This window comes from Myotis myotis, unplaced genomic scaffold, assembly GCF_014108235.1.
Source record: "Myotis myotis isolate mMyoMyo1 unplaced genomic scaffold, mMyoMyo1.p scaffold_m19_p_5, whole genome shotgun sequence".
NCBI lineage: Eukaryota > Metazoa > Chordata > Mammalia > Chiroptera > Vespertilionidae > Myotis > Myotis myotis.
Genome location: NW_023416357.1, coordinates 4,965,517 through 4,980,419, shown reverse-complemented (window position 1 = coordinate 4,980,419; position 14,903 = coordinate 4,965,517). Strand labels below are relative to the sequence as shown.

Sequence of the window (14,903 nt, the reverse complement as noted above, 5' to 3'; positions counted from 1 at the left end):
TGCAGCTTTCCCTTCCCCTCAGCCTCCCAGCCTGCAAACCAGTAGGCTTAGAGCTGTCCCAGCCCAGCCCACGCCGGACCCCAGAGGGCCAGAGCGAGCACTTCTGCTAGGACATGCTCAGCGGGCTGTTTCTGGTCCCGGTCACAAATATTTTTCTGCACAAATCAGACAGGGTAACGATTGAAAATCCTAAGATGGGGCGTCAGGGAGATGCCCGACTTACGCAGACATAAACCAATCCATGGCTGACTTGCTCAGTTATGCCTTAGTTACCCGGCAAACACGTGCAAAGCGGCCATCGCTGTGCCGCGTACTAACGCTGCGGTGACCAATCAGATCTGGCCCCTCCCTTACGGCGCTGGCAGGAGAGAGGGACATGGGAACAGAGAAGTACAACAGAACAGAAGCTCGCAGCAGCTCTAAAAAGGAGGAAAGAGAAGGGACCCCCGAGGCCAGCCTTTCTGGCTGCATTGAGCCCTAAACGATGAGATAAACACTGGAAGCGTGGGTGGAACATGGCAGCGTGCAAAGAGCTGCACGCACACGCACACAGTGTGGCAGCAGCCTAGGGCAGGAGGCAGTCACTGAGAAGAAGAAGACGCCTATTTGTCAGGCTCGGTTCTAAACACTTGGCACGACTCGTTCAGTGCTCTCAACAAGCCTATGAAATAAATACTATTATCACCCATGTTTTGTAGATGTGGAAAAAGAGACACAGAGAAGTTAGTTAAACTGCCCGAGTCACACAGCTAGTCAGTGGCAGAACCAGGATCCAGGCTCAGGCCGTCTGCTGTCTGGATCTGCTCGGAGGAGGGTGAGGCTGAGAGACCGGACTGGAGGCAGGGAGTCCCGGTGGGGGTTGCCGATGCTGCCTGAGCTTGAGCAGCCGTGGCTGTGAGGGCGGAGGCCCCAGAGAACAATCCTGGAAGCGACATGCCCGGACGGCATGTGGAGAAGGAGAGGCAGGGATGGAGCCCTCGTGTCTAACTTGGTTCAGGATAAAGCTGACTTGGGCTTTGACCGTGCTCCATTCGAGGGCTTGATGGGCATCCGGGCCTGTAGATGAGTCTGTAGCTCAGCGGAAAGGAGGTAAATATCACAGTTTGGAGCTCATCAGGGTGAGTGGTGAGCTGAGGACATCTCCTGGGAGTGTGTCTGCGTCAAAAATGCAGGGAGGCGAGGCTGGCAAGCTGTCCACCGACATAGAAAGGGCAGGTGGACGAAAGCGTGCCTGAGTGGAGACAAGACCAAGGGCGGAGAGGTGTGAGGAAAGCTGCAGGGTGTGGAGCAGCAAGAAAGTGGACAAGTTCAGAAGGAGGGACCCAAGTGCCAAGCGCAGCAGAGAAGGCCAGGAAGGCGAGGGCGGAAGCACGCCATCGGGTTCCGCACTCAGCAGGCCCTGGCGGCTCGAGCTGGGGTGCTGGTGGCAGGCTGACAGGGGCAGCCGCCACCCTGCAGTGGGTTGAGATGTGAACAGAGGGGAGAGGAAAATGATGGCCAACAAGCATCAACCTGTCTTTTTAGTGAATTTGCATAAAAGGAGAAAATAACGTTTGTCTGACAGCTAGAGGGGCCAGGGGACCAACAGATGTTTACTCGGTGTGGTCTGGATGTGGGTTATGAGAGCCTTAAACCTGCTTGTTTGTGGCCTGGGAGAAAGTTGAAAAGAAGTTGAAGATGCAAGAGAACGCGGGCTGTTTCCTGGGGTGACGGTGATGGGAGCCCCCGGGGCCAACGGCACAGGTGGAAAATGAGGCGCTGAAGAGCAGAGACACCTCGTTCTCTGAACGTTCAGGTTGGAATGAGGTTCAGGTTAGGATAGAAGAACGGATGTGGGAGAAACCAGCTCTACGGAAAGATCTTGCCTTCCAGTTTCTGAGAAACATGAGGCAAGATCATCTGTGAAATAGAGCCAGAGGCGAGGGAATTGAGAAGAATGAAAAAGGTGTAGAATGAAAAGGGGAATCTGACAAAGAACAAGAAAAATGTAGGGGACCAGCAGAACTTGGAGGCCCTGCCTACTAGTGCTCTCCGGCTGCCAAGCAGCGTGATGTTCTTTAACACTTCTTGGCCACCTCTGTTGGCGCAAAGCAGTTCCATTATAGCTTGGATCAGGGCTGGGACTTCGTGGGTGGGCGTGGGTGCAGCTGCAGAAGGTGGAAGGAAATGCAAGCACAGTGAGGGGGCAGGTGAGAGAGTAGTTCACACGATCAACCACGTGCTCCAAGCTGGTTAGAAAAAAAAGAGATCTGAGTGGGGCGATAGATCTGAAGATAAATGGAGGGATGAAGAGACAGAAGCTTTCATTTTAAGGACAGACATAATGGGAATCAGAAATTGAATTATTCCTGGTGAAGGGCGGGCTCATGGCACCGACTTGGGTGTGAATGGATGTGGAGAAGCAGAGATGAAGGTTCTGGGGGTCGTGGTAATCAAGAAAGTAAGAAGCTAGTTTGTTGGCTTGTACACACATGGACATGAAGGTCGCCCTCAGTGGTGGCAGAAATGGGGTGTAGGTAGGTACCTAAGACCTCAGTGCAGGAGGTGGAAGGGCGAGGAGGTGAGCAGGTGACTAAAAGGAAAGGGAGCACAGCCAGATGGTACAGAGTTTTTACAAGACCGGAAGTGAATGGCCTGGGTACCGCATTGGAAAGGAGACCAGCCCACCAAGGAGACGCAGGAAATGCCGTAACAGCAAAGTCTTAGATTCTTAGTTTAGGGCATTCGCTCACCTTCACGTTTGATTCTCTGACGACCCCTTTTTCCTGTCTCCTCAGACGTTCCGCATCGCGCCCTCGCTGTGCATCACGAAGCCAGAAGCTGATTTTGCAGTGGACGTATTTCGCGCTGCGGTCACCCAACACATGGAAAGAAGAGCTAAATAAAATCTAAAACATAAAAACCCACAAGCCTCAAGAACTTCCCACTGATGTTCAATTTGAGGGATTTCAGAAGCACCGGTATAAGTTGTAAAAGTTGACTGCCTACCAGCCAGATTTGTGAACAGAGCCCCTATTATGCTGGGAAATCCTTCAGCAAAGGATCTCTATCCCTCGCTCAGAGAATGAATCCTTCTTCACTAGGTTAGCTGTGCTCATTGAAGTCCTCTTTGCAATGATTGATTGGTGCCTGATACGTGGCCTATTTGGGGACAATGAAACCTGAAAGGCGATGTTTGGTGCAGGTGCCTTCGGGGGAAGGTTTCTTTATCCTTCACTCTTCATCACTCTTTATCATTTATTGTGATGCGACTCGCAAACCATATCAGCCACTTTGGGGCCATGAGACCAAAGCTTATGTGCTGAGTTTGGCAGGTGTTGGGAAGCTGAGTCCTTAGCGATGTCAGTGAGCCACTAACTTACCCAATCTAGACCAACCTTACCTTGAGGCTTCTTGTTATATGAGATGATAAATTCACGCTATTGCACAAGCCTTTTTTGTTTAAGTTTTTTCTTATTGCAGCCATAAGCATCCTGAGAAATGATGCAGAAAATACCCCAATTTTTTAACTTCTTTAAAATGTCTATCAGAGACTCCTCCTCCATTTCCACTGCCATCACCCCACCCTGGGCTAAACCCTCATCAATCCTATTACAATGGTCTCCAATATAAGAATTTCCCAAACTCTAGTCATTAGAATGCACATTCATCGTGTTTGTTCCCATAAGTGTTTACCATCTGGCTTAGAATTGACTTCATATTTTTCTTCTACTTTTTTCACTTAGGTGTTTCTGAGAGTAACCTTCTATAACTACAATAAATGAGAAATCAGTACTACTTGTCATAACTGGAGAATAATCATAAAACCAGAGTAAACACAGAGCAATGTACCCGGAACCAGTTGCATACAGTTGTTCTCAGCCCGTGGCTAACTCTCTCTTTGTTCAAAAGGGAGATCAGAAAGAATCTGAGGGGTATGAAAAGATGCTGGCAACGTGTGATCCTCTCCTTAACACACACAGAAGAGGATGCACAGATCTGAACAGGAAATAACTTTACCAGCATGCCATGCGATATTTATTTAAGCTGTGCCTGGTTTGAAGCATGTCCTAATGGTTTACTCTCCAAGGTGTCTGCTCCACCAACACATCCTGCACTCACTGTGAGATTGCCTCCCTCGAGCACTGACTTAAACATACTCTTACTTTGCACAGAACCTTCCAGTTGCTCCCCATTGTCCCCTGGATAAGATCAAAACCCCTTTAATGAGTCCTCCAGTGTCCAATATGCAAACAAAGCAAGTTCAGTGGAAAGGTCATTGAATTAAGAGCCAAATGACCCGAATTCTAAATTCAGTTCTTCCACTTATTTGCTATAGATGACCTTGGGCAAGCCTTGCATCTCTTTCTTACCTCACTTTGTTCCCAGGCATATCAATACTTGTCCTTCCTACCTGCTGAGTTGTCTTGGGAGTTCACTGAGGTAATGGATGTAAAAGTGTTTTGCAAACTAATGAACTATTCAAATAGAAATTTCCTGCCGAAACCGGTTTGGTGGATAGAGCATCGGCTTGCGGACTGAAGGGTCCCGGGTTCGATTCCAGTCAGGGGCATGTACCTTGGTTGCGGGCACATCCCTAGTGGGAGATGTGCAGGAGGCAGCTGATCGATGTTTCTCTCTCATCGATGTTTCTAACTCTCTATCTCTCTCCTTTCCTCTCTGTAAAAAATCAATAAAATATATTTAAAAAAAAAAAAGAAAAAAAAATAAATTTCTTCACTTCAGCCTACATATCTCTTTTTTCCTTCACTACAAAATCTCCCAAGAGCAGCTGGGGCTTCATTTATACTTCCTTGCCTCCTGTCCATGCCTCAACCACGAGAATCTCATTCCTGCCTCTCCTTCCTTGGAAACTGCCTTCTCAAAAGGCCACCAGGGCCTTTGTTATGGCCAAAACTTAGTTTCCTTGCAAGATTTTTTCTAAACTTCTGCTCCTTCTTGAATAGGATTCCCTTGGCTTCTGCAATGTGGTCCTTCTATCTCAGACGGCTCTTTCTCAATCTCTCTCCTGGAAACTCCTCCTCTTCAAGGCTCTGTTCTGGGGCCTCTCCTCTTCCATGCTACGTTCTCTCCCTGTAGGACCTCCTTCACCTCGGGAATGTCACCCATCCTTGTGGATGGTGATTGCCTTCCAAATAATCATCTTCAGTCTCAACCTTTTTCTGAGCCCAACCCCAAATGAGTCCCTTCTTGATTAATGATACCCATTGTGTCTCAGGCTCACACTGGGTCATTCTTTTTCTTCAAGTTATGTTTTTCCTTTCATATGACTAAGTCTCATGAATGCTTTCTACATCGTTTTTCCAATATGACTCAATTATACCAACGCTGCCTTAATTTGGACCATCCTCATCTCTCCTAAGTATTTAAACTGCCTCCTACCTGGTATCCCGGACTCCTTCCCAATCAGCCTCTACACTGACAGCAAAGTCACTTACTACAAGGTTCGATATGATCACATCTCTTATCTCTTGAGGCCTCTGGGGGCTCCCTATTGCCTGTGGAACAAAGTCCAAACTCCAACTATTATGGTGCCCAAGAGCCTTCACAATTGCCCCCACGCCACTTTTGCCAGCTTTACTCCCACCATTCTTCCCACATCATGCAACAGTTTTTTGTTCCCATAAGTCATCGTACCTGGAATGTTCTTCCCCTTTTTTGCTAGTGGAAATTATGGGGTCAGGAAGTGAACAAGAAAGCCAACCCTTAGTTCTCAGTTTTTCTTCAAAGCCTTTCTACCTTCAATATTCCTTTTTTGTTTTAAGATAAAGAAAAAGTATATTAAAAATACATTTATGATAAGCATTTAGAAATTTAGTAGAATATGAAGAAAAAACAATAAAACACAAACTTAAATTAAGTTTTCATGCTGAGGCCAATGTCCCTGCCACTACCAAGACATCCACCCCTAGAGGAAGGGGCTGAAGAATTTCACTGTTCAAATGAATCCATGGGACATATTCCTGGTGGCTTCCCCAGGCCTATGGGATCTTGTGTGTACCGAACAGTGTACCCCGGTAGTCTCTCACCTCGAGGGGGCATTGTAGAGTGAAACTCAGCAGTGGAATTCCAAAAGGCAGCCCAGCCCTGGGTCTCATTCCTTGACCATGAGGGTTGCATGGCTCTGTCCTGGGCCTGTTGGTCAAGCCAAAGTGCTCCTCGTTCTTGACCAGCAGTTGGGGACTTAAGATGCGTAAGCCACCAGAGACATGGGGCAGGAAGGACAAAGATGGTGGCCTCAGATCACGTATTTATCTCCTCCACTCACTAGTTCATAAACACGATGGTTTCCTACGGCTTTCCATGTGGAACCGTGGGCAGGAGGTTAGCACCACCCTTTCTCTCCCTTCCTCTTTCTGCGCTCCCCACGGGAGGTGGGAGGTGAGCCAGCTTGCATAAGGCAAGGAGCCCACATTCTCGCCAAGCTTCATTTTATTTCCTTTCTTGTTAAAAACTGTCTAGAGTAAAGCTAAGAAACGCTCAGCTCAAGTAAACTTTTTTCCACCCAAGGAACATATTGACAGTTAATCATGTGGTTAAAATACGACATTAAAATATTGGCAACTATTTAAAAACCCTTGGACTGACAATCCACTCAGGAGGGCCTAATTTTTTTAATCACATCAAGCTTGGTGATACCATTAGCAGTTATTATTATAAAAAGATTTAAAATAACACTTAAAATTGTTAATACAGTAATAAGCTATGTTATCCTCTTATTTGTGTTATAAAACTCCATCTTGCCTGGACAGTGTGGCTGTGGTTGAGCATTGACCTATGAACCAGGAGGTCACCCTTTGATTCCCAGTCAGGGCACATGCCCGGGTTTTGAGCTCGATCCCCAGTAGGGGGCGCGCAGGAGGCAGCCGATAGATGATTCTCTCTCATCATTGATATTTCTATCTCCCTCTCCCTTCCTCTCTGAAATCAATAAAAATATATTTTTTAAATAAAAACTCCACTTTACAAAAACTACATCAGTGTAGTTTTTAACTCTCCAGGAAGTCAAACTAACCTCAAAAAGTATGGGAGGACTTCATTCTTCTTCCACCTTCAGGTCTCACTCAAATCTCACCTTTCCTGCAAAGAACAATAAAAGAAGACTAAACACCATCGCCACCGTAGCGCATCATCATCGTAGCTCAGAAGCAGGTTTCATGGCCCTGTGAGCAGATGGCTCCGGTTAATTCCAGCTGAAGCCTCACTTCCCACCCGTGCGAACAGTAAGAGCGGCACAGCTCCGCCTCCTTGAAGAACACCACGCCAGGAAGTACCTCACCAACACAAAGCTCCGCCTAGGTCAGGCCTGGAGACAGAAACAGAAGCTTCATTCTCCCTGTCCCTTTGGGCTAAGGCAGAAGCAGGCCAGCCTGGGCCTGCCGGTGGCAGGTGGAAGGGGCGCCCGGTGGGACGGAAGGCGCTGTGCCGGTCATCCGGCCATGGAGAGACGTCAGGGACACGGTTTGATCAGCCTGGTCGGAGGGTCGCTGCAGAGCAGCTAATGAAAACACGGGCTTGTCATTAGGTGGGACAACACCACGGATGGAGGGAGCCGCAGGCGCTCTCCAGTTGATGCGTTTTGGGCAAATTGACTTCTCTGAGCTGAAGTTGCCTGGGGCCCAGTGGAAACCCCACAGAAACCTCGTGAGGATTTCCATGAGAAAATACATGGGCAGCTGCGCAATTAACATGAACTCTTTCCTTAGCGTCCCTTTCCCTTTGACATGGGACATCCTTAGGTGGCACTGGGTTCGCACCATCTTGGGCTCATGTTTCTTCTCCTGCATACACCTCATCTCCCTAACCAGGCCCTGCACTGCTGGCAGGGTGACCCTGTCTTCTCCATCCTCACATGCTCAGGGCCTAACGCTGGGCTCCTCTCAGAAAGGCAAGAACTAAGTCCTCAGGCTGCTGTGTGCGTTTTACCCATAGATGCCACAACGTCACCAGCAGCTGAAGCCGCAAGTAGCACATCTGAAATAAACAACGATCCATCTGATACACCTTTTATATGTGAGTATGTGTGTGTCTATTCAGAAACACATATATTTACAATGGAGAATATATATTTAGAAACATAATATCTAACTGGAAACATATGCACTGCAATATAAAAAAAGATACGTATTTAGAAATAGAGATTTAGACATCTCATGGATTGGTTTTTATGCAGTTTGCTTCCCAATGCTGGTGTACCACAGAGATTTCCACCTTGACCTCTTTTGTTTCCCTCTCTGTACACTTTACCTGGGTGATTTCATCCATTAGCTAGGAGGGCTACCACCAGACGCTGAGGATTCCCAAACACATCTCCGGGGCAACCTCCTCCTGGCCTACAGACTCGCCTTTCAGCAGCTCCTGAGACACCTTGCCCTGGGCACCCACTGCATGCTCTTCCTCCTTCCTGGCGCGCATATGCCCTCCTGGGCGCAGGGAGTAGTATTTGAACCAAGTGCCTTCCTGCTGCAAGTGCCTGGTGCCAGGAATCCCCCACCCACCCAGCCAGTCGTAACCAAACTTCTGATTCTTGCTTGCCTCCCTGCCCTCCCTGTGAGCTGCCCCATCTACCTGCTGACCTCAGCTTTCTTATCTATTCTCATTGCCCCAGCCTGGCTTCAGGGCTTATGGGCAGTTCTGTTGCTGGCTCTTGGCACACTTTGAGACTCCTTGGTCCTGCTCTGCCCTGTTCCCTACCTTGTCCCATTGCCCAGACTGGACGGTCAAGATCCTGATCCATGTGAGAGTGATCCGGGGCTGTCCCTGTTATCTAACCCTCCGCTCTCGCTAAAAGCCCTGCTCACAGGCCTCATTGCTTGCCACATGAAGCAAACTTGAAAAAGCAAGAGGTGGGAGGGAAGAATATGGACATTGTGCCAGAAATAAAATAGTGTTAGGATGTGATGGTACTGGGGGTGAGGTAGGTCAATGTAGTGTGTGAACTCTAGCAGAGGTGGCATTAAGAACCAGTGTCCCTTGCCAAAACCGGTTTGGCTCAGTCGATGGAGCATCGGCCTGCGGACTGAAAGGTCCCAGGTTCGATTCCAGTCAGGGGCTTGTGCCTGGGTTGCAGGCACATCCCCAGTGGGGGATGTGCAGGAGGTGGCTGATCGATGTTTCTCTCTCATCGATGTTTCTGACTCTCTATCTCTCTCCCTTCCTCTCTGTAAAAAATCAATAAAATATATTAAAAAAAAAAAAAGAACCAGTGCCCCGCTATGAGGGAAGGGGGTGGGGGTGAGAGGGTAAGAGATCAACCAAAGGACTTGTATGCATGCATATGAGCATAACCAATGCACACAGACAGTAGGAGGGTGAGGGCATGTGCTGGGGGGTGGGGACAGCCGGGGAGAGGTCAATGGGGGAAAAAGGAGACTTATGTAATACTTTAAACAATAAAGAATGTTAAAAAGAATAAATACATACATACATACATACATACATACATACATACATACATACCAGTGTCCCAGCTGAGCTGGTCTCCAGCTAGTTCCATGTGGCACTACCACCACCAGGACCGGGTGCCGGGGTCTGGTCCACGCTCCTTGGGAGGTGCTGCCAGTTCCACCAACCCGAGCGGGAGGGCCCTTTATTCTCGGTAACATCCCTGGAATCAACTCCTGGACGCTGGGAACCAGCTCCAGGGAACTCCTGCTTCCTTTCTTAAAGCAATACCCTCTCTCGGGCCCCCCCCCCCCTTTCCTCCCCTAGAGCACTGCCTGCTCCTCTTCGCATATTTCTCCAAATAGGATCTTTACACCCCAAATCCACTCCTCCCCTACTCCCCCAGCTCTTCCAGAGGGGCTGTGGAGGGAGGTGAGGGGGGGGGGGGAGGGGGGGAGCTTTGAAACAGGGAAGCAAGAAGTGTTTTCAGTCCATCCTTCCAGCGCAGCAAAGACGGGGAAGAATGTTGGGGGAGGGCATGACTGCATTCTCTCCCAAGGTGTGGCTGTGCTAATCCTGATGGGATGACAAGGAATTAAACTTGAGTTAACTAAACTTTAAGTAAAATGAGACCTGGATCTAGCAAGCTGAAGTTTCCACTTGAAGATGGATCATGGGGTCAAAATAGAACAATTATGTACAGTTCGTATGAAATCCCAAAAGTATAAAAAGGTAGACAGTGAAGAGAGAGTCTCCAGCCTGACCTTTTCTGATAAGGGTCAAATATCCAGCATATATAAAGAACTCCTACAGCTTAATAACAAAATAGCCCTATTCACCTGGCTCACCTTCCTTCAACCATTATAGATCACAAATGCATTGGTTGGTTTGTTTAATTATTTTTAATGTATTTTTATTGATTTCAGAGAGGAAGGGAGAGGGAGAGATAGAAACATCAATGATGAGAGAGACTCATCGATTAGCTGCCTCCTGCACAGCCCCCACTGGGGATCAAGCTCACAACCCAGGCATGTGCCCTGACCGGGAATCGAACCCTGACCCCCTGGTTCACAGGGCGACACTGAACCACTGAGCCACGCTGGCTGGGCTGTTTTTTGTTTTGTTTTGTTTTACTTAACATGATATCTTACAGCTTATTTTGTACAGTAGTTTATTAGCTCCTAATGGATAGTGAGGTTAGAATATTTTGCTTTTACCAAAAAAAAGGAGGGGGAGGTGCAATTAAAACCTTTTTGTATAAGTGTGACTACAGCCCCAGAACACATTTCTGGAATTATCCATTTTAAATATATTCTTATTGATTTTTTGAGAGAGGATGGGGCTGCCAATGGGCTGCCTCCTGCATGTCCCCTACTGGGGATTGAGCCTGCAACCTGGGCATGTGCCCTGACCAGGAACTGAACCAACTGAACCGGCAGCACTGCTGCATGGAATGACGCCCAACCAACTGAGTCAGACCGGCTGGGGCCATGACATTTTAATGGCTATCCTTGTACTGGCCTTTACACTGCTTGCATTTTATTTCCCCCTTAGGATAAATTCCTAGAAGGGAAAGTGTTGAATCAAACGGATTCCCCATTTAAAATGTCGATCCGCACTGCTGTGTTGCCTGCCCCAAAAGCGTGTCTGCTTGCATTCTAACCGCCGTGGAAAAGCAAGTTATAAAATGGTATCCAGAGGACAAGTTGTGTTTGAAAAGTACCTCTGCCTAGAAATAGTCTTGGAAGTACACATTACAGCTGGGTCTGTGTGTGATTCTAGGTGAGGTCGCCTTTTTTAAATTTGATCTTAGAGAATGGGAAGGGGGGAGGGGGCGGGGAGAGGGAGAGGAAGAGAGAGACATGGATTTGTTGTTGCATCCATTGGTTGCTTCTTGTACGCGCCCTGACCAGAGATCAAACCCACGACCGTGGTCCATCAGGATGGCACTCCAGGGCCTGGTCTTATTTATATTATTCTGAATGTTTCCCCAAATTTTCTAATTCCATTATTAAAACACACACAATTTTCAAACTAAAATGAAATCAGGTTTTGAGAAACTATAGCTCCTTTCTGAACAATGAAGATTAAACTCCAAAGTAGAAACAGGACAAATTGCCCCTGACAAGCTTGCCAGCAATACAAGAGCATGACTTGAAGACACCCAAAAGAGGAGGGGAGGGATTGACCAAAGAATGTATATGCATATATGCATAATCCAGGAACAGACAATAGTGAGGAGAAGGCCTGGGGAGGGGTGGGAGCAGAGTGGAGGGATGTCAATGAGGGAGGAAAAGGGGACATCTATCTGTGTTACTTTCAACAATAAAGATAATTTTAAAAAAAAAAGTATTTCCCAAATTGTCAATCTGGCAGATTAGAACAAAAGCATCATTGTGGGAATTAAGAACAATTAAATCAGTGCACATGCAGACGTCCTAAAAACAAGGCTGCCAGTAGAATAGAGCTGCAAACTGCATCCGAGTCGCTGTGACAGGTGGACGCTGGCATGGGCCTAGCAGGAGGCCTGTCATCAAGCCTTTGGCTTCTCCAGAACTGCCAGTAGCCCAGCCCAGCCCAGGCCCGGCTGCCCTCAGGGCATCTCCCATGGTCCAGCATCCTCTGTGGCCCTTCTGATGGACTGCAGTTCCAGGAACAGGGAGCTCATTGCGTCCGTAGAGACTGACTCCCCTGCTGGATGAAATGATTGACAATTCTGCTTCATAATATGCTGAGACTACTGGTACCATTGGGCCACAAAAGTCTGAGTTCTTACTCAATTTGAAAAGAAGAAAAGTGCCCCAAAAGATATATAAACTATATACCATTTTATCTAAATGTTAAGACTATGACCTTTTCAGTTTTTGAAATTGTTAGAGCCTCTGACATTCATATGATTTGTAGGGCAAAGGATAATTGGAGCCTTTTCTGTTTTCATGAGGCACACGGTGTCCGAAAGGACATGAATGATGCTGGAGCTCTGACTGGTTTTTCACAGTAATTATCTGTACAAATGAACTGCACCTGTAGCTTAATAAGGGTCACCGACCTTCAAGACAGATTCCATCGGCTGGGACGGTAATTAATATTCTAGTGGCTCTGTGCCCAACTGAAAATCAGAATTTGAAGAAGGGGAGAGTGGATATTGAGGAAGTGATAGCCTTTGCTACAATGCATTATGGAACATGCCAGGAACAAAATGGAGATCTGAACCCTCCTATTTCCCCTTCTACGTGGGTGTATTTCGTTAGCAAGAGTTGGAACATTGATTTGTACTTCTGGATATTTGAAGTATTTCATGAAAACCGTGGTAGTTAAGACTCATTACCCACCACCCAGAATTAACACCTGCTAAAATTTTCCTTCAAATCTTAAAAAAAAAAATTTGACTCAGATGAGGTCCCTTTTGTTGACACCTCCATTCCATTCCTCTCCCTTCCTTTCTGACTTTTCTGAATGACGATTTTCCCATTGATGTCTCTATATTTTCTCTTTACAAATAACTATTTTTAATTGCATAAATGGCATACGTTTCATCTTCTGGCAGCTCATTCAATATTTTTCCAAGGGCTAGCCACTGACACCTGCTGGGGTCCAACCCCAGCAGGTCCAGGAGTCCCCAAAGGTGTGGACGGAGTTGGCGAAGAAGGAATGACACGGAGATAGCGTTCAGTTGATCAGCAGCCTAGCCAGGATCTCTAGCCAGGATCTCCAGCCAAGTTCTGGTCTGGATCTCCAGCGAAGTTCTGGTTAGGATCTCCAGCCAGGTTCTGTCCAGGTTCTCCAGCCAGGTTCAGTCACCAGGTTCTAGTCAGGTTCTCTTGCCATGTTCTATAATCAGGTTCAGTCCAGGCTCTTTTGCCATGTTCTCTCGCTAGGTTCTGTCTCTAGGTTCTGTTGCCAGTTTCTGTCCAGGATCTTTTGCCATGTTCTCTCCAGCAAAGTTCTTCTGTCTCTAGGTTCTGTGTAGGTTCTGTCTTCTAAGTTCTGTCTTGTTACATCTGTATTTATACCAGTTGATTCCAGTCCTATCAATCTCTATTACAAAGGTTAGGGCGTTTCTTATCTCCATTCCAGGGAGTAAAGATTATGTAGCTTAAGCATGATTGTTCGTAGTTAAAGTGATTAATTACCCGCCTGGCACTTAGTTAAGAGGTTTTATTCCCTCCCTAACTTCAGGGGAAAATCCCTACCTGGGGAAACAACCTTTCTCAGAGACCTTGGTTAAAACACATAGTGCCAAGAAGGTGAGCAAACATATTAAGAACAGTATGCCATATATGCCAGGTCCCTTGAAACAGCAAGCATGGACCGGCTCCGGGCAGACACCACAGCTCAAGCTCACCCATTTTAGCTGCTTGACCGTTTGGCATTTTATAAATAGGCCATGATTTATCCATTTTCTTGCTCAAACATTTAGGGAGTTTCCATCTTTTCGTGGATGCAAACAGTTCAGCTGTGAACATCCACGTCAGGCTCCCTGAACATGTGGACACGGGTCCTCGACAGCCCTGCGTCTCAAGCCTGAGGAGCACAAGTGTGAATGCTGCACACTTTTGCAGCAAGCGTTCAGGATCTGGAGAAGCGGCTGACACACAAATGAAGACACTAGATAAGAAATATAAATTTAGAAATCATGGGAGAGCCAGGTGGAAACTTCTCTCTAGCGGAGAAGCTCCCCGAAGCCCTGAACTGATTAGCATTTATTCAATTGTAGATACACATCTTGCCCTCCGTTAGGCATGGCAATCCGGTAGCAGACAATCTCAAAGGTCAGTCAATATTAATAAAGATTTACTTTGAGACTATTAGGTCAGGAAATTGCTTCGAGCCACCACTATCTCGATAGAACAATCGGTGCATAGCTTTAGCGCTTGCTAAAGCTCAAGGTTCACCAGCCTTCCGAGTTCCTTGTTGCACTTTCATGATAGTGTTTGACAATAGATAGCTTCCGGCACATGAGTCTCCTGAGAACTTGTTAACCACAGACCCTCCCTCTGCAGGTCAGGGGTGGGTCTTCGAGCTGCATTCTGACAGAGCCCCCAGGAAGCCCGTGCTGTGCGCACTGAGAGAAGTGACCACAGGCATGACCTAGGGTTGCTGGGTCAACTTTCAAAAATCATCCAACGGAACCAGTTTTACTCCCAAAGAAATGAATGTGTTCTCTTTCCTCCACCCTCACCAACACTCGATCTTATCAGACCTTTCCCTTTTGTCAATCAGAAAGCATGAAATGAGGATTCAATCCTATTTTCCTCATTGTTAGTGACAATGACCACCATTTCAAGTTGTTTGACCATTTAAGCTTTCTCTGTTCATATATTTTATCCGTTTTTCAAATGCAGTAGTTCTGTTGTCTGAGGACCCTGAGGGCCCAGTGGGGAAGGGGGTCCACTAAGTCCTTCCTTTTCCAATTTCCCATCGTGTGACGTCCGATTTCCTTCATATACTTTAACACAGTGACTGGCTGCAGAAGTGGATATGCGGATCCAGCTATCTCCTGTTAAGCTAGACATTAC

The 14,903-nt window shown here is 47.1% G+C and overlaps 1 protein-coding gene across 5 annotated transcripts in view; it reads left to right on the top strand.

Moving 5' to 3' along the window:
- The window catches only part of AGXT2 (alanine--glyoxylate aminotransferase 2), a 30,629-nt gene extending 27,197 nt beyond the window's left edge, over positions 1-3,432 (top strand). For all 5 annotated transcript variants that reach the window (XM_036310314.1, XM_036310310.1, XM_036310312.1 and 2 more), the window contains one exon: positions 2,778-3,432. In XM_036310314.1, the coding sequence (XP_036166207.1) occupies positions 2,778-2,885 (108 nt within the window). In that variant the 3' untranslated portion in view covers positions 2,886-3,432. The remainder of the gene's footprint in view (positions 1-2,777) is intronic.
- The last annotated feature ends 11,471 nt before the right edge of the window (positions 3,433-14,903 follow it).